Genomic DNA, 26,828 nt, shown 5'->3' on the forward strand with positions numbered 1-26,828 from the left:
TCGAGGAGGTGCAAAGCCCCCCACCCCCCCCGCAAGCCCCTAAAGGAGTCCTAACCGGCCTGGGATGTTGCATCGGACCGGTCGCCTCCCTTTCCCACCCCAGCAGAGCCAACAGCCCGCCAGCACTGGGTGGGAACCTCGGCGCTCCTTTGCAGCCCTGGCGCGCGCCGGAGGGGCTGCAGCGGGAACCCCTCCCCGTCTCCGGCCGCCTGGCTCGGCTCGTCCTCCCCGCCCCCGTCCTCCCCCCTTTCAGGAAGTTCGGGAGGGGGAGGGAGGGGCGAGGCGACGGGGCTCTGGCGCTGGACCCTCCGCGGGGGCGAGAGAGAAGCGCCGCGCGGGCGAGGGATGGAGGCGATGGTGGTGCTGAACGCGCTGGGCACCCGGCTGCTCTTCGCCCTCCACGCGCTGCTGGGCGTCTGGCGGGTGGCCGAGGTGAAGAAGGAGCGCAAGTACTGGCTGCTGGCGCTGCTGAACCTCTTGTTGTGCCTGGAAGCGGCGCTCACGCTCAAGCTCAAGCGAGGAAGGGGCTACAAATGGTGAGCCAGCCGTCCCGGGTCCCGTACAACTTCTTTCCCTCCCTCCTGCTTTTCTTTTGGCTTCTCCTCTCGCTTCCCTCCCGCCGGGGTTTCCAAGAGAGAGAGAGGGGTGGGGAGAGGGGGAGAGAGAAAGAGAGAGAAAGAAAGAGAACGTAAGCAAGAGAGAGAGGGGGAGAGAGAGAGAGAAAGAAAGCAAGAGAGAGAGAGTGAAAGAGAAAGAAAGCAAGAGAGAGAGAAAGAGAGAGAAAAGAGAGAGAGAGAAAGAAGAAAGAGAGAGAGAGAGAAAGAAAGAAAGAGAGAGAGTGTGTGTGTTTGTGTGAGAGAAAGAAAGCAAGAGAGAGAGAAAGAAAGCAAGAGAGAAAGAGAGAGAGAAAGAGAGAGAAAGAAAGCAAGAGACAAAGAGAGAGAGAAAGAAAGAAAGCAAGAGAGAGAGAGAGTGAGTGAGAGAGAAAGCAAGCAAGAGAGAGACAAAGAGAGAAAGAAAGAGAGAGAACGAGAGAGAAAGAAAGAGAGAGAAAGAAAGAAAGAGAGAGAGTGTGTGTGAGAGAGAAAGAAAGCAAGAGAGAAAGAGAGAGAGAAAGAGAGAGAAAGAAAGCAAGAGAGAAAGAGAGAGAGAAAGCAAGAAAGCAAGAAAGCAAGAAAGAGAGAGTGAGTGAGAGAGAAAGCAAGCAAGAGAGAGACAAAGAGAGAAAGAAAGAGAGAGAACGAGAGAGAAAGAAAGAGAGAGAAAGAAAGAGAGAGAGTGTGTGTGTGAGAGAAAGAAAGCAAGAGAGAAAGAGAGAGAAAGAGAGAGAAAGAAAGCGAGAGAGAGAGTGAGAGAGAAAGAAAGAAAGAAAGAAAGAGAGAATGAAGGCAAGAGAGAGAGAGAGAGAGAAAAGGAGAGGGAGAGAGAGAGAGAGAGAGAGAAATGAGAGCAAAAAGGGGAGAAAAAAAAAGAGAAATGAGAAAATGATTGAGGCAGACAATGAGAGGAAAGAGAGAGAAACAAAAGAGAGAGAGAAATGACTCATGATTTAAAGCATATGATGAAAAGCACCCCAAAAAAATAAGAGAGAAAGCCCTCCCCAGCCCCCACCTGTTTTTGGAAATAATAAAAGAGAGAAAAAAACCCAGCCCGTGGCCTGTTTGGTGAAGTGCTCTGGAGCAGGGGGTCTCCAACTTTGGCATCTTGGTGGACTTCAACTCCCAACCACAGACGGAATAATTTGAAATTTGAAGTGGGATTTAGGACATTTTATAATTTGTGTGTAAGAGATTCTACAAACATATGGTTGCTTATTGAAGGCATACACACTGCGAGTCAAAAAGAGGGCGGGTAAAATATTTACTGACCCCTCACATCCTGGACACAAATTGTTTCAACTCCTACCCTCAAAACGTCGCTACAGAGCACTGCACACCAAGACAACTAGACACAAGAACAGTTTTTTCCCGAACGCCATCACTCTACTAAACAAATAATTCCCTCAACACTGTCAGACTTTCTACTAAATCTGCACTTCTATTCTACTAGTTTTCCTCATCATTCCTATCACCCATTTCCTCCCATGTTGACTGTATGACTGTAACTTGTTGCGTATATCCTAAGATTTTTATTAATATTGCTTCTTCATTGCTTATTTGACCCCTATGACAATCATTAAGTGTTGTACCACATGATTCTTGACAAATGTATATTTTATTTTATGTACGTTGAGAGCATATGCACCAAGACAAATTCCTTGTGTGTCCAATCACACTTGGCCAATAAAATTCTATTCTATTCTATTCTATGCTAAAAAAACAACAAAGGGAACACTCAAATAACACATCCTAGATCTGAATGAATGAAATATTCTCCTTGAATACTTTGTTCTGTACAAAGTTGAATGTGCACAGCAGCATGTGAAATTGACTGTCAATCAGTGTTGCTTCCTAATTGGACAGTTTGATTTCACAGAAGTTTGATTTACTTGGAGTTATATTGTGTTGCTTAAGTGTTCCCTTTGTGGGTTTTTTTTTTTTTTGAGCAGTATATGTTGTTACGTATGTATGTGTTTTTAAGGTGGAGAAAGATTTTTAAAAATCCCTTTCTTTAAAAAAACCCTTTTTGTCACGTGTTGGTCAACTCGAGACAGGGTCTTCTTCTCCGAGTTCAATATACCCAGAACTGCACAGGGAATGTCCAGAGCAGGGGTTTCTAACCTTGGCAACTTGGCTTCCTGGGGAATTCTGGGAGTTGAAGTCCACCAGTCTCAAAGATGACAAGGTTGGAGATCCCTGCTTTAGAGACTTTCTTCTGGCTGAGGTGGCTTCAGACATCCACTATTTAGCTTTCATTAAAAAAATGGATGGATAGATGGATGGATTAATAGAATAGAATATAGAATATAGAATATAGAATATAGAATATAGAATATAGAATATAGAATATAGAATATAGAATATAGAATATAGAATATAGAATATAGAATATAGAATATAGAATATAGAATATAGAATATAGAATATAGAATATAGAATATAGAATACAGAATACAGAATACAGAATACAGAATAGAATATAGAATATAGAATATAGAATATAGAATATAGAATATAGAATATAGAATACAGAATACAGAATACAGAATACAGAATACAGAATACAGAATACAGAATAGAATATAGAATATAGAATATAGAATATAGAATACAGCATACAGCATACAGCATACAGAATAGAATATAGAATATAGAATATAGAATATAGAATATAGAATATAGAATATAGAATATAGAATATAGAATATAGAATATAGAATATAGAATACAGAATACAGAATACAGAATACAGAATACAGAATACAGAATACAGAATACAGAATAGAATATAGAATATAGAATACAGAATACAGAATACAGAATAGAATATAGAATATAGAATATAGAATATAGAATATAGAATATAGAATATAGAATGTAGAATATAGAATATAGAATATAGAATACAGAATACAGAATACAGCATACAGAATAGAATATAGAATATAGAATATAGAATATAGAATATAGAATATAGAATATAGAATATAGAATACAGAATAGAATATAGAATACAGAATACAGAATACAGAATACAGAATACAGAATATAGAATAGAATAGAATAGAATAGACAATAGAAAATAGAGTAGCATAGTGTAGAATAGAATAAATAGAGAGTACTCTACTCTCTATCTAGAATAGAACAGAGAATAGAAAGTAGAATAGAGTAGAATAAATATAGAGTAGAGTAGAGTAGAATAGAATAGAATAAATAGAGAGTAGAGTAGAATAGAATAGAATAGATTAGAATTCTGTATTGGCCAGGTGTGATTGGACACACAAGGAATTTGCTCTGTGTACATAAAAGAAGAAGATACATTTGTCAAGAATCATGAGGTACAACACTTAATGATTGTCATAGGGTACAAATAAGCAATGAAGAAACAATCAATACTAATATAAATCTTAACGATACAAGCAACAAGTTACAGTCATAAGTGGGAGGAGATAGTTGATGGGAACAATGAGAAGACTAATAGTAAATGAAGTGGATGTATGAATGGTTGAATGAATTGGTGAGTCACTTCTAACAGAGCAGTGGCAAGAATCCTCAGTCAATTTCTCAGTTCAAACTGTAGTCCAAGATGCCATTGAAGGAGAAATAACAACACATTTATTAAACAAATTCCCCAGCAGATGATCAGATTGTGACCTTCTGCTGGTCAGGATTTTGCGATGAGAGGACATCAGCTTGGAGAGATCAGGGCTAAGTACAGTAGTACCTCCACTTGTGAACTTAATTCGTTCCGTGACCAGGTTCTTAAGTGGAAAAGTTTGTAAGAAGAAGCAATTTCCCCCATAGGAACCAATGTAAAAGCAAATAATGCGTGCGATTGGGGAAACCACAGGGAGGGTGGAGGCCCTGTTTCCTCCCAGGAGATTCCTAGAGAGGCCCCACGGAGGCTTCTCCCCACCTGTTTCCTCCCAGGAGATTACTAGAGAGGCCCCACGGAGGCTTCTCCCCACATGTTTCCTCCCAGGAGATTCCTAGAGAGGCCCCACGGAGGCTTCTCCCCACCTGTTTCCTCCCAGGAGATTACTAGAGAGGCCCCACGGAGGCTTCTCCCCACCTGTTTCCTCCCAGGAGATTCCTAGAGAGGCCCCACGGAGGCTTCTCCCCACATGTTTCCTCCCAGGAGATTCCTAGAGAGGCCCCACGGAGGCTTCTCCCCACCTGTTTCCTCCCAGGAGATTACTAGAGAGGCCCCACGGAGGCTTCTCCCCACATGTTTCCTCCCAGGAGATTCCTAGAGAGGCCCCACGGAGGCTTCTCCCCACCTGTTTCCTCCCAGGAGATACCTAGAGAAGCCCCACGAAGGCTTCTCCCCACCTTTTCCGGCCTTGTTTCCTCTCAGGAGATTCCTAGAGAGGCCCCACGGAGGCTTCTCCCCACCTTTTCCTGCCATGTTAGCTCCTAGGAGATTCCTAGAGAGGCTCCACGGAGGCTTCTCCCACCTGTTTACTCCCAGGAGATTCCTAGAGAGGCCCCACGAAGGCTTCTCCCCACCTTTTCCGGCCTTGTTTCCTCCCAGGATATTCCTAGAGAGGCCCCACGCAGGCTTCTCCCCACCTTTTCCGGCCATGTTTCCTCCCAGGAGATTCCTAGAGAGGTCCCATGGAGGCTTCTCCCTGCCTTTTCTGGCCATGTTTCCTCCTAGGAGATTCCTAGAGAGGCTCCACGGAGGCTTCTCCCACCTGTTTACTCCCAGGAGATTCCTAGAGAGGCCCCACAAAGGCTTCTCCCCACCTTTTCTGGCCATGTTTCCTCCCAGGAGATTCCTAGAGAGGCCCCACGGAGGCTTCTCCCCACCTGTTTCCTCCCAGGAGATTCCTAGAGAGGCCCCACGGAGGCTTATCCCCACCTTTTCCGGCCATGTTTCCTCCCAGGAGATTCCTAGAGAGGTCCCATGGAGGCTTCTCCCCACCTTTTCCGGCCTTGTTTCCTCCCAGGAGATTCCTAGAGAGGCCCCACGGAGGCTTATCCCCACCTTTTCCGGCCATGTTTCCTCCCAGGAGATTCCTAGAGAGGCCCCACGGAGGCTTCTCCCCACCTTTTCCGGCCTTGTTTCCTCCCAGGAGATTCCTAGAGAGGCCCCAAGGAGGCTTCTCCCCACCTGTTTCCTCCCAGGAGATTCCTAGAGAGGCCCCACGGAGGCTTATCCCCACCTTTTCCGGCCACGTTTCCTCCCAGGAGATTCCTAGAGAGGTCCCATGGAGGCTTCTCCCTGCCTTTTCTGGTTACAGTTTCGCAGGCTCGGGTTTGAAAATGGTTCTTGAGAAGAGGCCAAAAAAATCTTGAACACCTGGTTCTTATCTAGAAAAGTTTCTAAGTAGAGGCATTTTTAGGTAGAGGTGCCACTGTACCAAAGGCAGTTTCAACCCCCACTAAAAGGAATATGGTTTGACCATGTTCAGAAGAAGGAAAGCCACATAGTTCTAATCCACAGCTACAAAGCCACCTCTGGAGATCTTGATGCCCCTGGTGACTCAGGGCAAAACTCAGAGCTGCTAAAAAAAAAAACCAGGGCAGGAGGAGGAAAAAGAGGAGTTGAAAAGTCTCCTGTTCCCCCTTCAACGGGGGAAGGTTCTTGACTTCGGATCTCACCAGCATCGAGTTGGATTTGTCCCTCTTCTGAAACTCTGGTTCAACTTTTTCAGTAGGGAAAGAGGATCCCATCGTGAGAAGAACAAAGGTCTCCTTTCAGGATGGGAGGCAGATGGTCTACAGGGCTTCCTGTTTTCAAACCTACCCACCTCTTCCTACTGAAAGGCTGCTCTTATGCACAAGAGTTGCTCTGTTTCTGTAGAATTCTCAACGTTTACAAGACTGCAAGCCAGGGAAATCATCAGTGAATCCCCTCCTCCCTGGGCCAGATAGACTGAATCAGAAGCAACGTGAGAAAATATTATTTGACTGAAAGAGTAGTAGATGCTTGGAACAAACTTCCAGCAGACGGGGTTGGTAAATCCGCAGTCACGGAATTTAAACATGCCTGGGATGAACATAGATCCATCCTAAAATAAAATACAGGAAAGAGTATAAGGGCAGACTAGATGGACCATGAGCTCTTTTTCTGCCGTCAGTCGTCTATGTTTCTATGAATAGACGGGACTCCGATGGGATGAGAAATGAGTGTATTATCTCACAGGGGTCCTCTGTCTTTACAGAACAGCCGCCATCCCTTGGCTTGGGCAGAATGGACAGGGAGCAAAGGCCAAGAGAGTTTTGAACATTATTGTTATTATTATTATTATTATTATTATTATTATTATTATTATTATTAATTAGATTTGTATGCCGACCCTCTCCGTAGACTCCGTAGAGTTTTGAACATTGCTCATCCCACCATATGAAATCCCATGCTCTAGACCAGCCTATTGGGTTGACCAGCCAAGAGCATCTGTTAGGACTCTGTCCATAATTGTTGGGCTGGCAATGTATTGACTGCAGGTGTTAGCTAATTATTTTATTTTATTTTATTTTATTTTATTTTACTTTACTTTACTTTATTTATTTTATTTTAATTAATTAATTAATTAATTAATTTATTTATTTATTTGTCAAACAAGTATAGTATTATAGTACATATTAACATAACATAACATAACATAACATAACAACATAACATAACATAACATAACATAACATAACATAACATATGTTATAAATGTTATAAATACAAACAACTAAAGAATTAAATACAACTCTTTTCTTTGTTTAGTTAATGGAATATATGATTTCAAATTGTAAAACAAGAAGTAAAGAATGTAATACTGCATACTATAAATCACAAATTATATGCTATTGATTAACCATTGGTTATAATACCGCTAAAAATTAAAATAAGGAGGCTGTCAATGAAGCCAGCCTCAGGAGGGGAGAGGAGACATACTACATGCGTGTCTTTTAATTTTTTGTTTGTACTGTACGCAATGTACTGTGAGTAGTTATTGTTTATCTGTTTAACTGCTTATATGTAAATAAAAATCATTTTTTTAAAAAAACATAACATAACATAAGTAGAACGTAGTAATAGAAAGGATAATAAGACAGTAGGACAGGGACATTAGGCACATAAGTGCACTTATGCACGCCCCTTACAGACCTCTTAGAAAAGGGGAGAGGTCAATTGTAGATAAGGTTGAAGATTTTGGGGTTGGGGGAACCAACAACAGAGTCAGGTAATGAGTTCCGGGCGTTGACCACTCTATTGCTGAAATCGTATTTTCTGCAGTCAGGTTTGGAGCGATTTACATTCAGTTTGTATCTATTACGTGCTCTTGTGTTGTTGTTGTTAAAGGTGAAGTAGTCACTGACAGGGAGTACATTATGATGTACGATTTTATGAACAACTGTTAAATCAGTTCGGAGACGACATCATTGTAAATTTTCTAGAGGTAGTCATTATGTAAATATGCCCATGTCACACCAACACTCCGCAGTCTGCATTGGTTGCCGATAAGTTTCCGGTCACAATTCAAAGTGTTGGTCATGACCTATAAAGCCCTTTATGGCACCGGACCAGATTATCTCCGGGACCGCCTTCTGCCGCACGAATCCAGGCGACCGGTTAGGTCCCATAGAGTGGGCCTTCTCCGAGTCCCATCGACTAAGCAATGTTGTCTGGCGGGACCCAGGGGAAGAGCCTTCTCTGTGGTGGCCCCGACCCGGAGATTAGAATTGCCCCCACCCTCCTTGTCTTTCATAAACTCCTTAAAACCCACCTCTGCCGCCAGGCATGGAGGAACTGAGACATCTCCCCTGGGCCTATACAGTTTATGCATGGTATGTTTGTATGTTTTCTTTTAATAAGGGTTTTTTAGTGATTTTTAATGATTAGATTTGTTATATATTGTGCTATTATTGTTGTGAGCCGCCCCGACTCTACAGAGAGGGGAGGCATACAAATCTAATAAATAACAATAATAATGCCGGTAATTTCTTCCAGGCTATTTCTTGAGATCCCTATTGAAACTTCTCCTACTTTGGTTGGCTTTCTAAGGCAACTGAGGTTAGCAAACGCCGGGCCAAGCAGTAGTTATAGTTATAGTTTATTAGATATGTATGTATGTATGTATGTATGTATGTATGTATGTATGTATGTATGTATGTATGTACTTACTTACTTACTTACTTATTTATTAGATTTGTATGCCCCCCCCTTTCTGTAGATTCGGGGCGGCTCACAACACAATAAAACAGTTCATGACAAATCTAATAATTTACAATTTAAAATTTAACATAGTTAAGAAACCCCATTTTAAGCAGACATACCTACAAACATAATATACATAAATTATATAGGCCCGGGGGAGATATCTCAATTCCCCCATGCCTGACGACAAAGGTGGGTTTTGAGGAGTTTACGAAAGGCAAGGAGGGTAGGGGCAGTTCTAATCTCTGGGGGAAGCTGGTCCCAGAGAGTCGGGGCTGCCACAGAGAAGGCTGTTCCCCTGGGGCCCGCCAAGCGGCATTGTTTAGTTGATGGGACCCGGAGAAGGCCGACTCTGTGGGACCTAATCGGTTGCTGGGATTCGTGCAGCAGAAGGCAGTCCCTGAGATATTCTGGTCCGATGCCATGAAGGGATTTATAGGTCATAACCAACACTTTGAATTGTGACCGGAAATTGATCGGCAACCAATGCAGACTGCGCAGTGTTGGTGCAACATGGGAATTTTTGGAAAAGCCCATGACTGCTCTCGCAGCTGCATTCTGCACGATCTGAAGTTTCCGAACACTTTTTAAAGGTAGCCCCATGTAGAGAGCGTTACAGTAGTCGAACCTCGAGGTGATGAGGGCATGAGTGACTGTGAGCAGTGAGTCCTGGTCCAAATGTCCGAAGACTCGGGGTGGCTCACCGCATAGCAGTAATCCAATACATTACAAATCTAACAATAAAAAAATTAGATCCATTTAAAAGACAGTAATAACATAATAAAACCCCTAGCTATGCAGTCACACACATTCAACCTAATCTATCATGCAGTAAGGCCAAAAATATAATAAAAAGGGGGGGAAATGGTCATTATCCCCACACCTGGTGACAAAAGTGGGTCTTGAGCATTTTACGGAAGGCGAGGAGGGAGTTGATTCTAGAGGGCCGGGGCCGCCACAGAGAAGGCTCTTCCCCTGGGTCCCACCAGCCGACATTGTTTGGTCGACGGGACCTGGAGAAGGCCCACTCTGTGGGACCTAATCGGCTGCTGGGATTCGTGCGGCAGGAGGCGGTCTCGGAGATATTCTGGTTACTCTACGTGCCTCCTCTTCTCCACTCAGCACTTTGCAGAAATACGATAACGTGACGTTATTTTCTGGTCTCCTCCTTAATTTAAAAAAAAAAAGCCTGGAAGGTGGTGTTAACAGTTACTTCTAATGAGGATCCTGGAAGGAGGAACGCAGAGCTCAGCCAAGAATGTTTTCACCAGGCGCCTCTCCTCCTCCTCTTCCTCCTCCTCCTCCTCGAGAGGAGAGAAGCCTGTTTAGATCAGCTTCGGTCTCAGCCAGCTGGACCGACTCAAAGAGGCAAAAACCCTGGTGGGACTCAGCATCCAGCGCAGCCTCCCTCCCCATCAAAACCTTCTGCGGTTCCACACCTGATCTGACGTTCCAGTGGCCAGATGGAAGCGTAGCTGCGTCACAATTTCCTCACCGAAAGGCTGGAGAGGAAATCCCTGGAGTAGAGAGCTGTAAGTTCTCCTCCTCTTCCTTTTTGCCTTCTCCTCCTTGCTTTTTTTTCTAGAAACATAGAAGACTGACGGCAGAAAAAGACCTCATGGTCCATCTAGTCTGCCCTTATACTATTTCCTGTATTTTATCTTACAATGGATATATGTTTATCCCAGGCATGTTTAAATTCAGTTACTGTGGATTTACCAACCATGTCTGCTGGAAGTTTGTTCCAAGGATCTACTACTCTTTCAGTGAAATAATATTTCCTCACGTTGCTTTTGATCTTTCCCCCAACTAACTTCAGATTGTATCCCCTTGTTCTTGTGTTCACTTTCCTATTAAAAACACTTCCCTCCTGAAACTTGTTTAACCCTTTAACATATTTAAATGTTTCGATCATGTCCCCCCTTTTCCTTCTGTCCTCCAGACTATGCAGATTGAGTTCATTAAGTCTTTCCTGATACGTTTTATGCTTAAGACCTTCCACCATTCTTGCAGCCCGTCTTTGGACCCATTCAATTTTATCAATATCTTTTTGTAGGTGAGGTCTCCAGAACTGAACACAGTATTCCAAATGTGGTCTCACCAGCGCTCTATATAAGGGGATCACAATCTCCCTCTTCCTGCTTGTTATACCTCTAGCTATGCAGCCAAGAAAAAGTTCGGAAGGTTGAACCACACAGAATAAAAGCTCTGGGACCCTCGCAGCTGAGGGGATTCCAAACTTTTGAAATCCACAAGTTGCAATCTGGGAGTCCATAGAGAAACATAGAAGCATTGACGGCAGAAAAGGGCCTCATGGTCCATCTAGTCTGCCCTTATACTATTTCCTGTATTTAATCTTAGGATGGATATCTGGGCATTTTTGCCAAGCTTTTGGAAACTATGTGAGATAGCAAGAACTGATTGTATTGCTTTGAGTTAAGACTGTTTGAACTTACACAGCTGCTAATGAAGATTAATTTTCAGTTGATGTTTTGCAAGAAAGGATCGCTTTTGGATTTGTGTGTGTGTCCCCACTGCTAAGCCAGTTATTAGCAGTGGTTCATTGATTAAATTAAGTTCATTCAAACAGTATGTTCGCTACGTTCGTAACTGGGGGCAGAACAGGTGGTCTCTGCTCCTGTTGCTGTTGTGGTTGGCTCTGGCCCAGCTCCTGCCCCAGGGAATGTGGAGGTGGAGGCAGGGGAAACTTCAACATGTCACAGGCCTGTTTTATTGCCGACAGAGTCAGTTCAGAGTTTAGTTTCCTTGGACGAAGAAGAAGGTGGGAGTGACTCGGCAGAGGAGGGCTTGGCACACAGCCCAGGCAGTCACTCTCCCTTATCGTCCATTGATTCAGATGATGATGTTTTGGACCCAGGCAAGCGCAGAATTATGCATAGAAGAGACCAAGTAAGAACATACTACAGGAGATAAGTGAGACCACCTGTGTTTGGGTGGGGCTCCAGTAATTAGGACTGCTGCTATAAATAGCAGCATGTGGGTTTGGCCGTTGTGGAAGAATATCTGATCGTGGTTCGTCAGGAATTCTGTGTTTTCTGGACTTTGTTGCTTTTTCACGCCTTTGAAACCAAAGCAGAGCAACCTGGGTGTCTCACTTCCTTGGAAGAAGAAGGGGTGTGAAGTTTCTTCACAGCTGCTAGCTAAGTACTTAATGACTGCTTAAGGGAAATTGTACAGACTACCCGGTTGTTTTGGGATGAATGCTCTTTGCAATACAAAAAGAGTGCTTAGTTTATTTTGAATTTTGTGATAAAGAACATTGTTTTGAATTTTTGAAAGTGTGTGTGTCTGAAATTTGTACCCTTGAATTTTCGGGAAGCCCGGCAGAACACCTATTATGGTTCCATGTCATTGTTTGTGAGGTTTTTCACTTAACACTCCCCAATCCCTGTCTTGCTTTTGGATTTGTGTGTGTGTCTCCACTGCTAAGCCAGTTATTAGCAGTGCTTCATTGATTAAATTAAGTTCCTTCAAATGGTGTGTTTGTTACATTCACAACGGGGGGAAGAACAGGTGGTCTCTGCTCCTGCTACTTTGCTACCTGCCTGTTTCCAGGAGAAGCTTTTTAAAAATTCAGCCCGGTGGTGGGAAATATAGTTGGCACCAGCTATGGGTATATGAATGTCTACACCCACCCCAGGGCATCGTTGACCTCTCTTATTCCTTCAATGTTTTGACTGTGAATTCTGTAATGATTTCTCAGGGTGATAAACCCAACACTTTTTGTCCTTTCTCAGGTTCTCGCCGCCGATCTTTGTCTATCTCCTCAGCATAGTGCCTTCCTTGTGGATTCTGGAACTTCAGCCGAAAAATCAGGTACTGCTTTTGTGGTTTTCCATGTGGTTTCATGACGGAAAAGAAGGAAAACCATTTGATTGGGGAAAGAAAACGGAAAGAAAACTGAACGGCCTGGAAGCCAATTTGGGCGCCGGTTACTGTAATTTTTGTATCCTTTTGAATCTTCGGAGAGGGGTGGCATACAAATCTAATAAATAATTATAATAATTATAATAATTATAATAATTATAATAATTATAATAATTATAATAATTATAATAATTATAATAATTATAATAATTATAATAATTATAATAATTATAATAATTATAATAATTATAATAATTATAATAATTATAATAATTATAATAATTATAATAATTATAATAATTATAATAATTATAATAATTATAATAATTATAATAATTATAATAATTATAATAATTATTATAATTATTATAATTATTATAATTATTATAATTATTATAATTATTATTATTATTATTATTATTATAATTATTATAATTATTATAATTATTATAATTATTATTATTATTATTATAATTATTATTATTATTATTATTATTATTATAATTATGTCACTACAACACAGCAAACGAGATCACTATGCTGGATTTCGTATTTCATCACCAGTCGGGCGCTTCCCAAGCACCTAAGACAGTGATGTAGCGGCGAATTATGTTTGCCGGTCCCAGTAAAGCGGCCTTTTGCAACTGACAGATGGAGATTTTGTCAATTCCGATGGTTTTCAAATGTCCGCTGAGATCCTTTGGTACTGCGCCCAGCGTGCCAAGTACCACTGGGACCACTTTCACTGGCTTATGCCAGAGTCGTTGCAGCTCGATTTTTAGATCTTCGTATTTCACTAATTTCTCTAGCTGCTTCTCCTCAATTCTGCTGTCTCCTGGAATTGCGATGTCGATGATCCATGCTTTCTTTTTCTCCACAATCAGGATGTCTGGTGTGTTATGCTTCAGAATTCGGTCAGTCTGAAGTCGGAAGTCCCACAGTAGTTTTGCTTGCCCATTTTCGACCACTTTTTCGGGCTTATGATCCCACCAGTTCTTTGCCATTGGTAAATGGTAGTTCCGGCACAAGTTCCAGTGGATCATCTGTGCCACAGCATCATGTCTATGCTTGTAGTCAGTCTGTGCGATCTTTTTGCAGCATCTGAGTATGTGATCGATTGTTTCATCTGTTTCTTTACAGAGTCTGCACTTTGGATCGTTATTATTACTATTATTATTATTATTATTATTATTATTATTATTATTATTATTATTATTATTATCCTAAATTAAAGAAGCAGTTTTTTTATGAGTTATGAAATCATTTTGACTTAGGCGCCGATACAACATTGACTTTTCTTGCAACATCTTAAATTAGATTAGATTACAAGAGTTGGAAGGGATTTTGTAAGCAGTGATGGGCTGCCAAAATTTTTACTGCCACACTGTGGGTGTGGCTTATTTTGTGGGTGTGGCTTGCTGGACATGTGACCAGGCAGGAGTGGCTTATTGGTCATGTGACCAGGTGGTAGTGGCTTGACAATCATGTGACCGGGGTGGCTTAAAGGTCTTATGCATTGTCCACAGCCAGGGGGCCACCTCCAAGGGTTTGGGGAAACAGAGAACTGACAAGGTGGAACCTTTGCGTTCCTTCCATTTCCAGTTTATACAGGAACAGAGCTGAAGCTGTGTTTTTATTGCAGCTTTGCTCCAATGAATATGAGCAGCTGGTGAAGAACCACAGTGAACAAGTCAGGGCCAGTTATAGAAATGAGACCACCGCAAACAACATAATGGAAAAGGTGAGTGTTTGAGATGGCGGTTGATATCGCTGAAAAGCCGGTGCAGAAACTGGGGATAAATCTGCGGCTTGCCACTATTTAATTATTTTCTATTTTAAGAGTACAGTGGAACCCCGACATACAAGCTGCTCGAGATAAGAGCTACTTGAGATAAGAGCTGGGAGAGGAGAGACATTTTTGTTCGTCTCCCGAGCTCAAATCTGCGATACGAGCCGAGAAGAGCCGGGCTGGCTTACTTTCCTTCCTTCCCGCGCTGATGCAGAGCCACTCGAACAAAGCGTCGCGCCCCTCTGACGCTTTCGGCGGCTTCCGAAGCGACGCTGGGCTCTTTTGCCGCCAAAAGCGTCAGGGGGGTGTGACGCTTTGTTCGAGTGGCTCTGCATCAGCGCAGAAAGGAAGGAAAGTAAGCCAGCCCGGCTCTTCTCGGCTGGTATCCCGGCACTTGGTGAGTGGAGAGGCGGTCGCCTCCCCTGCCGCCCCACTCTGAGGGGTCCTTGGCTTCTGCTGGGGGTGGGGGGATCCCAACGCTGTTTTGAATTTCACATTCTGAGTGGGCTAGCAGGGAGATAGGGAGCGCGCGCAACCGCCCGTGCGCCCCCGACATTGAATATCACCTTCGCCGGCCTCCGCTGAGAGAACGCTGCCACGTCTCTCCTGCAACCCCCCTGCTGAGAGCCCAGGACGCGGAAGTTCGCCTTTAGCGTTTGGCTTAAGGAGTTAGCTCGCAAACGGCGCGGCTGTTTTAAAAGGTCGCTGCCGGCCTGGGGGGCTTTCCAGAACCCCCCCAACCCCCAACCCCTTCCTTCCCACCCTCCGTCCATTCATTCACCCATTCCTCTCTTGATCGCTTAAAGCCGGTCCCTGGTGCAAAAAGGGTTGGGGACCTCTGTCCTACAGGATTGGGTGGCAGAGAAGTTGAACATATGTAAATTTAAAAGTTTAAGAAAGTTTACAAGTTAAGTGAAAGATACTTCATTATTCATTTATATGTACATGTACATTTCTTCATTAAAAACATGTCTTTCTGCATAATTTAGACTAACTTTGTGAGTTTTTTGAGGGCTGGAACCAATTAAAATTATTTACATTAATTCCTATGGGGAAAAGTCGTTCGAGATAAGAGCTGCTCGACTTAAGAGCCCAGGTCCGGAACGAATTAAACTCGTATCTCGAGGTACCACTGTAATTAAGGATCATACGAAGGTACTAGAGAAGGAAGGACAATAAAAAACTATTAAGTATTCAATAAATAGTGCATAAACTTACCACTCACACTGTGTCCTCCCCCGTGGAGGCAGTAGCCCACCATTTTATTTATTTATTTGTTTGTTTGTTTGTTTGTTTGTTTGTTTATTCATTCATTCATTCATTTATTTATTTATTTATTTATGTCTGTCTGTCTGTCTGTCTATCAAGGTTGACTCAGCCTTCCATCCTTCCGAGGTGGGTAAAATGAGAACCCGAATTGTGGGGGCAATAGCCTAGCTCTGTTTAAAAAGTGCTATTGCTAACATGTTGTAAGCCACCCTGAGCCTAAGGAGAAGGGCGGCATAAAAATGAATGAATGAATGAATGAATGAATGAACATCTATCTATCTATCTACAGTGATCCCCCGATCATTGCGAGGGTTCCGTTCCAGGACCCCTCGCAATGATCGGTTTTTCGCGAAGTAGCGCTGCGGAAGTAAAAACACCATCTGCGCATGCGTGTTTTTACTTCCGCCGCAGCAGCGAGGAGCCGAAGATTGGGGTTTCCCTGCCGCCCACGCAGACTCCCGCCCACGCCGTTCGCTCGCGCCGCTTCCCAGCTGAGTCCTGAAGCCAATTCGCTTCAGGACTCAGCTGGGAAGCCGCCCAGCAGCTGATCTGCCCGGCGCCATCTACGCATGCGTGGCCATAAAAAAAAGGGCACGCATGCGCAGATGGTGTTTTTACTTCCGGGTTGAAAAATCGCGATTTAGCCCGTTCGCAATGATCGGGATCGCGATACCCGGGGGATCACTGTATCTATCTATCTATCTATCTATCTATCTATCTATCTATCTATCTATCTATCTATCTATCTATCCATGGCAATGGACCAGATTACCTCCGGAACCGCCTGCTGCCGCATGAATCCCAGCTACCGATAAGGTCCCACAGAGTTGGCCTTCTCCGGGTCCCATCGACTAAGCAATGTCGTTTGGTGGGCCCCAGGGGAAGAGCCTTCTCTGTGGCGGCCCCGGCCCTCTGGAACCAACTCCCCCTGGAGATTAGAATTGCCTCCACCCTCCCTGTCTTTGGTAAACTACTCAAGACTCATTTATACCGCCAGGCATGGGGGAGTTGAGATAGCTCTTCCCCCTAGGCCACTACAAGTTATGCCTGGTATGTTTGTGTGTATGTTTGGTTTTATAATAGAGGTTTTTAGTTGTTTTTATTATTGCATTGTACATGTTGTGTTTATTATTGTTGTTAGCTGCCCCGAGTCTGCAGAGAGGGGCGGCATACAAATCCAATAAATTATTATTATTATTATTATTATTATTATTATTATTATTATTATCTGTCTGTCTGTCTGTCTGTCTGTCTGTCTGTCTGTCTGTCTGTCTGTCTGTCTGTCTATCTATCTATCTATCTATCTATCTATCTATCTATCTATCTATCTCCCTGAATCTTTGGAGGGGGGCGGTATAGAAATCTAATACATTATTATTATTATTATTATTATTATTATTATTATTATTATTATTATTTTTATTATTATTATTTATTTTATTTTTGTCAAACAAGTATAGTATTATAGTACACATTAACATAACATAACATAACATAACACAAGTAGAACGTAGTAATAGAAAGGATAATAAGACAGTAGGACAGGGACATTAGGCACATAAGTGCACTTATGCACGCCCCTTACAGACCTCTTAGAAAAGGGGAGAGGTCAATGGTAGATAATGTAAGGTTGAAGATTTTGGGGTTGGGGGAAACAACAACAGAGTCAGGTAATGAGTTCCAGGTGGTGATCACTCTATTGCTGAAATCGTATTTTCTGCAGTCAAGTTTGGAGCGATTTGCATTCAGTTTGTATCTATTACGTGCTCTTGTGTTGTTGTTGTTAAAGGTGAAGTAGTCACTGACAGGGAGTACATTGTGATGCATGATTTTATGAACAACAGTTAAACCAGTTCGGAGACGACGTTGTTGTAAATTTTCTAGATTTGGTATTTGACGTCTGGAGGAGTAGGGTAATTTGTTACGTGAGGAGGAGTGAAGGACTCTTCTTATTCATTCATTCATTCATTTATTTATTTATTTATTTATCCAATACACAAATACATAGGAAGAAAAATAGCCATGTGATAATATAAAAGAGGGTGAAAGTGAACTTAGAGGAGAGGATATATGAAAGGAAGAGAATATATAAGATAGGTGAAGGAAAGGAAAGACAATTGGACAGGGGACGAAAGGCACACCAGTGCACTTATGTACGCCCCATACTGGCCTCTTAGGAACCTGGAGAGGTCAATCGTGGAGAGTCTAAGGGAGAAGTGTTGGGGGTTAGGGATTGACACAATTGAGTCTGGTAATGAGTTCCATGCTTCGGTAACTCGATTGTTGAAATCATATTTTTTACAGTCAAGTTTGGCGCGGTTCGTATTAAGTTTGAATCTGTTGCATGCTCTTGTGTTGTTGCGGTTGAAGCTGAAGTAGTCATTGACTGGTAGGACATTGCAGCAGATGATCTTGTGGGCAATACTCAAATCATGTTTTAGGCGCCGTAGTTCTAGGCTTTCTAGGCCCAGGATTGTTAGTCTATTTTCGTAGGATATTCTGTTTCGAGTGGAGGAGTGAAGGGCTCTTCTGGGGAAATATCTTTGGACATTTTCAAGGGCGTTTATGTCCGAGATGTGGTATGGGTTCCAGACAGATGAGCAGTAGTCTAGGATGGGTCTGGCAAAAGTTTTGTAGGCTCTTGTGAGTAGTGGAGATTGCCTGAGCAGAAGCTGCATAGGATCAGGTTAACAACTCTAGAGGCTTTTTTGGCGCTATTGTTGCAGTGGGCTTTAGCACTTAGATCATTCGATATTGTGAAGTATTTCTGGACTCCTTTGATTGTATTAATATCTGATATGTGTGAGGTGGGCCAGAGCATATCTTGACCACCCAGAAGTGCTTCCTCCAAAGGAAACCCTCTTCCCTGCCACTTTCTGGCTTCTCTGTTCTGCTTTCTGACCTTTGCCTTTCCTGCAGCTGCAACAGGCCCAGGCGTTTGTCAGCACGCTGTCCAAAATGTGTGATCCCATCTGGACGCTGAGTCTCCACCAGACCTTTCTGCTGCTCCTCATCCTGGGCCGCTGGTTGCTTCCTATTGGTGGGGAGATCACCCGGGACCAGCTGTCTCAGCTCCTGCTGCTCTTCGTGGGCACCGCCGCAGACATCCTCGAGTTCACCAGTGAAACCCTGGAAATAGAGAACGTCCGGTAGGGCCAGGGGGGCTCTCGGCCCTGCGACTGCACTCACAACAACTTGTCCTTCTACCCATCCGTCATTCTGTCTTCCTGTTTGCCCACCTGCTTTGATTCTTGACAAATGTGTCTTTTTTCTTTTATGTGCACTGAGAGCATATGCACCAAGAAAAATCCCATTGTCCAATCACACTTGGCCAATAATTCAATTCAATTCAATTCAATTTATTAGATTTGTATGCTGCCCATCTCCGAAGACTCGGGGCAGCTCACAACAGTAATAAAAACAGTATAAACAATGGAACAAATCTAATAATAAAAATTATATAAAAAACCCCAAATGTTAAAAAACCATACAGCACATACATACCAAACATAAAATATAAGAAAGCCTGGGGCAGATGTCTTAGTTCCCCCATGCCTGGCGATATAGGTGGGTCTTGACTGCGAAAGACAAGGAGGGTGGGGGCTGTTCTAATCTCCGGGGGGAGTTGATTCCAGAGGGTCAGGGCCGCCACAAAGAAGGCTCTTCCCATGGGGCCCACCAAACGACATTGTTTGGTCAACGGGACACGGAGAAGGCCAACTCTGTGGGACCTTATTGGCCGCTGGGATTCGTGCGGTAGAAGGCGGTTCCGGATGTATTCTGGTCCAATGCCATGAAGGGATTTAAAGGTCATTACCAACACTTTGAATTGTGACCGGAAACTGATCGGCAGCCAGTGCAGGCCACGGAGTGTTGTAGAAACGTGGGCAAATCTAGGAAGCCCGACGATAGCTCTCGCTGCCGCATTCTCCATGATCTGAAGTTTCCGAACACTTTTCAAAGGTAGCCTCATGTAGAGAGCATTGCAGTAATCGAACCTCAAGGTGATAAGGGCATGAGCGACTGTGAGCAATGACTCCCTGTCCAAATAGGGCCGCAATTGATACACCAGGCGAAGCTGGGCAAACGCCCCCCTCACCACAGCTGAAAGATGGTGTTCCAATGTTAGCTGTGGATCGAGGAGGACGCCCAAGTTGCAAACTCTCTCTGAGGGGGGTCAATAATTCCCCCCACCAGGGTAATGTATGGACAGATGGAATTGTCCTTGGGAGGCAAGACCCACAGCCACTCTATCTTGTCTGGGTTGAGTTTGAGTTTGTTGACACCCATCCAGGCCCCAACAGCCTCCAGGCACCGGCACATCACTTCCACTGCTTCGTTGACTGGACATGGGGTGGAGATGTATAACTGGGTATACATAAAGAATTCTATTCTATTCTATTCTATTCTATATGTCTCACTGTCTAGTAGCCACCCATTGCTAGATTTTCCTTATAAGGTGCAATACTTGTGAATAAACCAGAATGATGAGAGGGTGATATTTGACTGTTTCATAGAATAGAATAGAATAGAACAGAACAGAACAGAACAGACCAGACCAGACCAGAACAGACCAGACCAGAACAGAACAGAACAGAACAGAACAGAACAGAACAGACAGAACAGAACAGAACAGAACAGAACAGACAGAACATAACAGAACAGAACAGACAGAACAGAACAGAACAGAACAGAACAGAATAGTGAGACCACATTTGGAATACTGTGTTCAGTTCTGGACAACTCACCTACAAAAAGATATTGATAAAGATGTCATGAACTCAATCTGTATAGTCTGGAGGACAGAAGGAAAAGGGGGGACATGATCGAAACATTTAAATACGTTAAGGGGTTAAATAAGGTTCAGGAGGGAACTGTTTTTAATAGGAAAGTGAACACAAGAACAAGGGGGCACAATCTGAGGTTAGTTGGGGGAAAGATCAGAAGCAACGTGAGGAAATATTATTCGACTGAAAGTGTAGTAGATGATTGGGACAAACTTCCAGTAGACGTGGATGGTAAATCCACAGTCACTGAATTTAAACATGCCTGGGATAAACATATATCTAATGTCTGCGGAGAGGGGCGGCATACAAATACAAACAAACAAACAAACAAACCCATCCATCCATCCATCCACCCTAAGATAAAATACAGGAAATAGTATAAGGGCAGACTAGATGGACCTTGAGGTCTTTTCCTGCTGTCAATCTTCCATGTTTCCAGAATAGAATAGAATAGAATAGAATAGAGTTCTTTATTGGCCAAGTGTGATTGGACACACAAGGAATTTGTCTTTGGTGCATAGATGGGAAGTTTCATTTTCTTATTTGCTATTATAAAGTTTATTGGTATAGTAAAATGATTCTAACCTTATTTCCTTCACCCAGTTTCATTATTTCTAACCTACAATATTCCTTATTCCCATTTTATAGACACTAATTGTAGGCTTCTATTGTTGGAGACCTCCTTAACCCAATCAATGTGTCTGGCCCAATTATGTCAGTCCTCTGTTTCTAAAATGCCTGCCTTTCCTTTTTCCAGGAACAAAGATGCTCTGGTCTATGCAATTCTAGCCGTCTGGACCTGGAGTATGTTGCAATTCCCTCTGGATCTAGCAGGTTGGTCCGGTCAATGTTTCCCCAGGTTTGTGCTCAGGCGCATCAGATGATCCCTTCATTCTCCTTGGAAGCTTCTTCAATTGGGTGCATTTAGACTGGTCACTCTGGGGTGGAACCATGGAATGGCCAGTCTGAAGACTGAGGCAGGTGATTCAGGAGGCTGAAATGTCTTATGGGAAAGTAGATCTATCTTTAACTATAAATAGATGATAGGTAGGTAGGTAGGTAGGCAGGTAGATAGATGATAGATGGAGGGAGGGAGGTAGATAGATAGATAGACAGACAGACAGACAGATAGATAGATAATGGATGGATGATAGATAGATAGATGGATGGATGGATAGATAGGTAGGTAGGTAGGTAGGTAGGTAGATAGATAGATAGATAGATTGGATGAATGGACGAACAGACAGACAGAGAGACAGACAGACGGACAGAGAGATAGATAGATAGATGAGGGATGATAGATGGATTGATAGATAGATAAATAGATAGATAGATAGATAGATAGATAGATAGATAGATAGATGGATAGATTGGATGAATGGATGAACAGACAGACAAACAAACAAACAGTCAGACAGACAGACAGACAGACAGACAGACAGATAGATACAGTGATGGGCTCCTACGGGTATGGTCAGGAACGCAAAGCCGGTAGAAAAATTTTGAATTTTTTTCCTTTTTGGCCTCTGGGTATGTTATTCCTGTCGCAGGAAATGAGGTTGAATGTGTATAATTTTAGAAGAGCTGTTCGTGCTTGTGTGTGTGTGTACATCCACATACAGTTTATATAGTAGATAATGTATATTTTTGTGTGCCTGTGTGTAAGTAATATATATGTACCCATACGGCATATACATAGAATTAAACAGTATATTTTGGATCTTCGGTAATAGTAAATAGATAGGGAAATTGTATCTCTTTGAGGCGAGGAGAGGCCAGGCACCCTAGCCCTAACCCTTGACGTGAGTGACGTCAAGTTGACCACCTTTAAGCCAGTCACATGACATTTAAGCCACTCCCTGGTCACATGACTGTCAAGCCACGCCCACCTGGCCACATGGCTGGCAAGCCACACCCACAAAATAAGCAGTGTGGTAGTAAAACCTTTTACAGCCCTTCATTGAATAGATAGATAGATAGATAGATAGATAGATAATAGATGGAAGATAGATAGATAGATAGATTAGATAGATAGATAGATAGATAGATAGAGAGAGAGATAAAGAGATAGATAGATAGATAGATAAATAGATAGATAGATAGATAGATAGATAGGTAGATAGATAGATAGATAGATAATGGATGGAAGATAGATAGATAGATAAATTGATGGAAGATAGATATATAGATAGAGAGATAGATGGAAGATAGATAGATAGATAGATTAGATAGATAGATATAGATAGATAGAGAGAGAGATAAAGAGATAGATAGATAGGTAGATAGATAGATAGATAGATAGATAGATAGATAGATAGATAGATAATGGCTGGAAGATAGATAGATAGATAGATAGATAGATGATAGAGAGATAAAGAGATAGATAGATAGATTAGATAGATAGATAGATAGATAATGGATGGAAGATAGATAGATAGATAGATATATATAGAGAGAGATTAAGCGATTAGATAGATAGATTAGATAGATAGATAGATAGATAGATAGATAGATAATGGATGGAAGATAGATAGATAGATAGATAGATAGATAGAGATAAAGAGATAGAGAGATAGAGAGATTAGATAGATAAATAGATATAGGTAATGATAGATAGATAGATAGATATATAGATAGATAGATAGATAGATAGATAATGGATGGAAGATAGATAGATAGATAGATAGATGGATGGATGAATGGATAGATAGATGTAGATAAAAATAAACATGATTTGTTTTACTTAGGAAATGCTGACCATGTGCTACGAAGTTCTAGATGCTTACTAATGGTTCTACTTTGTAAGTTACGGTTTATAAGTCATTCACAGTGTGAACAGAAACCTGACTAAGCAAGCCTCGTGGTTGAGTCAGAAAACCACAATTCAAAGAACGAACCATGCCGCAAGCTCAGCCTGGCTTAGAAACTTCTGCCTTGTCTGACAACATTGTCGTTGGGTGATGTGCACCATGGGTTTCAACCTCCGTGCCCTTCTTCCTTCCTTCCTTCCTTCCTTCCAGTGCAACATCTCAACTGCGATCGAGCAGCGTCGTCCAGCAAAGTTTTCCACCTTCTCCTCTGCAGCCACAGCGCCGACCTGTGGAACATCGGCATCAGCTTGTTCATCCAGGACGGCCCTTTCCTTGTGGTACGCCTGATCCTGATGGGCCACTTCCGAGTGGTGAACCAGATGCTGGTCTTCTTTGCTGCCAAGAACATTCTGATCGTGATGCTGCAGCTGTACCGCCTGGTGGTGCTATCGCTCGACTTCCACGCCTCCCTCCAGCGTAGGGCAAAAAGCCAGAAAGGAGCCTCTTCCTGTTGCCCCTGTGAGCCCAACTCCATCAGCCTCCCATCCAATGGCCTGCTGGATGGAGGCGACTCTACTACCCTGGAGGAGACCTTCCCAGAGTCAGCTGAGTGCTTGTGAGGGAAGGTCTCTTCTCCCCCGGGACCAGTCCTTTCCTCTGGGGACCATGTTTGAATGGGCTGGCCTTGGCAAGCAGCCTCTTTGCCCACTGGAAGACAAGGGTCCCATCCTAGCAGCCAAAGGGGGAGATATTTGAGATAGGAGGGAACAAAATCCATTCTATTGATTGGGTGGATTGATTGACATGGTATTGTTCTGTCCCAGCGTTGACCCCACCCCAAAATAAGATGCACACCACCGGATTTAGTACTGAAGGTTTTACGGCTAATAAAAGTCTTAGCAGCTAGCCAGAGTCCCAAATTAGGTAAACATGACAGTAATTACTGGATTGAAGTAAAGTTCCTTATCGTAGACTTACAGAGGTTGGCTGGAAGCCCAGAGTTAATTACTGTAGCCAAGAATGTGGTTTTTTTAAAACACAAGCCGAAGAGAAGAGCTGAAACAAGATTTCTGGAGTGGACTGGGTTGTTTTTACGTTGAAATGTTGTGTGACTTCTCCTTAAATAGCCTGAGGCTTGCGGCCCAGTAGCTCCTGAGTAACCATTCATGCCTCCTAGAGGCCCTGCGAATCCTAGCATCAAGAAGAGGCTCCTCCTCTTCTCTTTCAGGAGGTGCAGAAGTCCCTGGTTGCTCTTCAGCCTCTGACGCCACGTCCTCTTCGCTGTCAGTCTTGGATGCCAGTAACACAAGACTCCCGTACCACACCTCCCTGTCTCTGAGTCCTCTGGATCCATTGCTAATTACGCAGGACATGAACGAGCCACAACAGGTATCCACGGTAATTTATCCGTTGTATATCTGATGGGACTCAGCTGAGGTAGTTTTGGGGTTGGTTCTTTTTTTATTTTGTAGTAACGTGTGACATTTGCAGACTCCATGGTTGCCTTCAGAGCCCTGCTATAGATAGAATCTTTACCTGAAATTCAGGTGTACGTCTGGGGCATGATGCAGGTCCCCTTGATCTAGTCTGAGGATTCAACTTTGACAAAGATACAGAAGTTCAAATGAATGGAAAGCACATTTTCTTGCTTCCTGTCTGTCCTGGACACATTATGTATTCAGTGAATGCAACAATGGCTAGTTTTTCAATTGCCTTTTCCTCGTATGGGTTGAGGATGTGATGGCTTGCCATGGAAGGATTTCAGAGTCTTGCATAATGCTTCTGTTTGTTCTAGTGATTACAGTTCATTTTCCTCCCAGTTCTATTTTATTTTCCACGAGCATCGAGTCTGATGTAACATTATCCCATCTCACCCATGTCAACCCTGTTTACACGGCCTCTTTCCCACAAAGCAATGGGCCACCTTCCATTGATCCAGGTACGATAGGGGGGAGAATTCCAGGTGGGCATGACCATTCCAGGTGGGCGTTGTTCTGTCTGGCCCAGTTAATTAGCAGTAATTAATCCCCAATGAAGATTCGAAAGCAAAGTCACTATGTATATTTGTCTATTTACAAGGCAACGTGCTGGAAACAGCAATGAAGTCATAGGAATGTCAGGCCAACTGCCAAAAGTTCCCCGTCCACCATAAAGTAATAAATTCAAGTCATAAGTTCTCGGCGTTGACAGGTACTCACAAATGCCCTCAAAAAACAGGAATTCAGGATTGCAGAAGGATTTAAGGAAGTGTCTCTTCAGCTGCTAGTTCTCTCTCTATATAGAGTTGTTTAACTTCTCCACCAAGGTTTCCCATCATCCTCCCTTTTATACTCTCAGTGATGACAAGCTGTGCATAGAAGTATTCAACACCTAGGTTTACATTGCTGGAGATATTATCATCTCCCATGCATTCTTCTTACCCTAGCATCTAATATGGGGTCCACACTATTCCCCTCCTCATCTGACTCCAATATTACCACAACTGGGGGGGTTGCAGCCTCTGGAGGGTCCCCAGGCCCTATCTCATGCTCACTTTCCGATTCCTCTGGACCCAGATGGACCCAGTTCATTCTCCTCAAAGTCCGTGACCAAAGGAGCCAGATTCGGGCCAACCACAACAGGCATGGCATGTCTCTATAAGATGACATGGTCGGGAGATCTACTCAGGTTCCCGCAACCAAGAGGTTGCAGACAAGAATAAACCTCAAGGAAAGTTCTGATGGAAACACAGCCGATCCTCTCTTGATTCTCAACTGTGCCGTGAATTTTGTCCTTCTTCAAAGCAATAAACACCACCAGCATTAAAACAGAGGAGGCCTTGTTCAAGATCACTTTTTAATACAGAGAAACATGCCAGGCAGGCAGGTACAGGCTTAAAAGATCCAACAACACAAACAGAGTTATATAGCAAGCCTCGGCTGAGGCAGGAACCAATCATGAATACAGTAGCTTTCCCGCTAACAAAGTAACTATGGAACGCGCCCTATCAGAACCTTGGATAGGGACGCCAATCGCACGGCTCTAATCCGCCGGCTGTTTCTAAGCAAACACAGCACTCCTTACCCCTTGATTGACACATACATAGTCCTTTAAATATGCCGGTTTAAAACGCACTCGCTCTGAGCGCCGGGGCATGCCCTCCTGCTCGGGAATCCTTCCAAGATTTGAGTCTTGCATTCCCTTATCTGAATCCCGAACTTCCTCACCCCTTAAAGATTCCGGGGACGCGTTTCCATCTGACAGTCTGCCCGGCAGCTGTAACGGGCTAAAAAACGAGCCAGACTGCTCTCCCCTTCCTTCCTTTTGCACCTCGCTCGACCTGTCAATCCTGATTTGGTCTAAATGCCTCTTCCAAACCCTTCCATCTTCCAGTTCAATTTCAAAAGAACGAGGCCCCAGCTCCCTCCTCACAGTTCCCCGTTCCCAATTCTGACCCCCAGAGTAAGCTCTGACAAACACCGTGTTCCCAATTTTAACCTGCCGGGTGGGGGCTACTGGCCACTGCACCGCTTGAGAATACCATGGGTG

General features: G+C 43.2%; 1 protein-coding gene across 1 annotated transcript; it reads left to right on the forward strand.

Annotated features, from left to right (window-relative positions):
* The first annotated feature begins 345 nt into the window (after positions 1-345).
* Positions 346-23,920, forward strand: LOC139155633 (transmembrane protein 26-like). Its single transcript, XM_070730845.1, has 6 exons — positions 346-536; positions 12,516-12,594; positions 14,288-14,386; positions 18,623-18,852; positions 21,248-21,324; positions 23,511-23,920. The coding sequence occupies exons 1-6, from the start codon at positions 346-348 to the stop codon at positions 23,918-23,920; spliced, it is 1,086 nt and encodes a 361-aa protein (XP_070586946.1).
* The last annotated feature ends 2,908 nt before the right edge of the window (positions 23,921-26,828 follow it).

This window comes from Erythrolamprus reginae, unplaced genomic scaffold (genome assembly GCF_031021105.1).
Source record: "Erythrolamprus reginae isolate rEryReg1 unplaced genomic scaffold, rEryReg1.hap1 H_36, whole genome shotgun sequence".
NCBI classification, from domain to species: domain Eukaryota; kingdom Metazoa; phylum Chordata; class Lepidosauria; order Squamata; family Dipsadidae; genus Erythrolamprus; species Erythrolamprus reginae.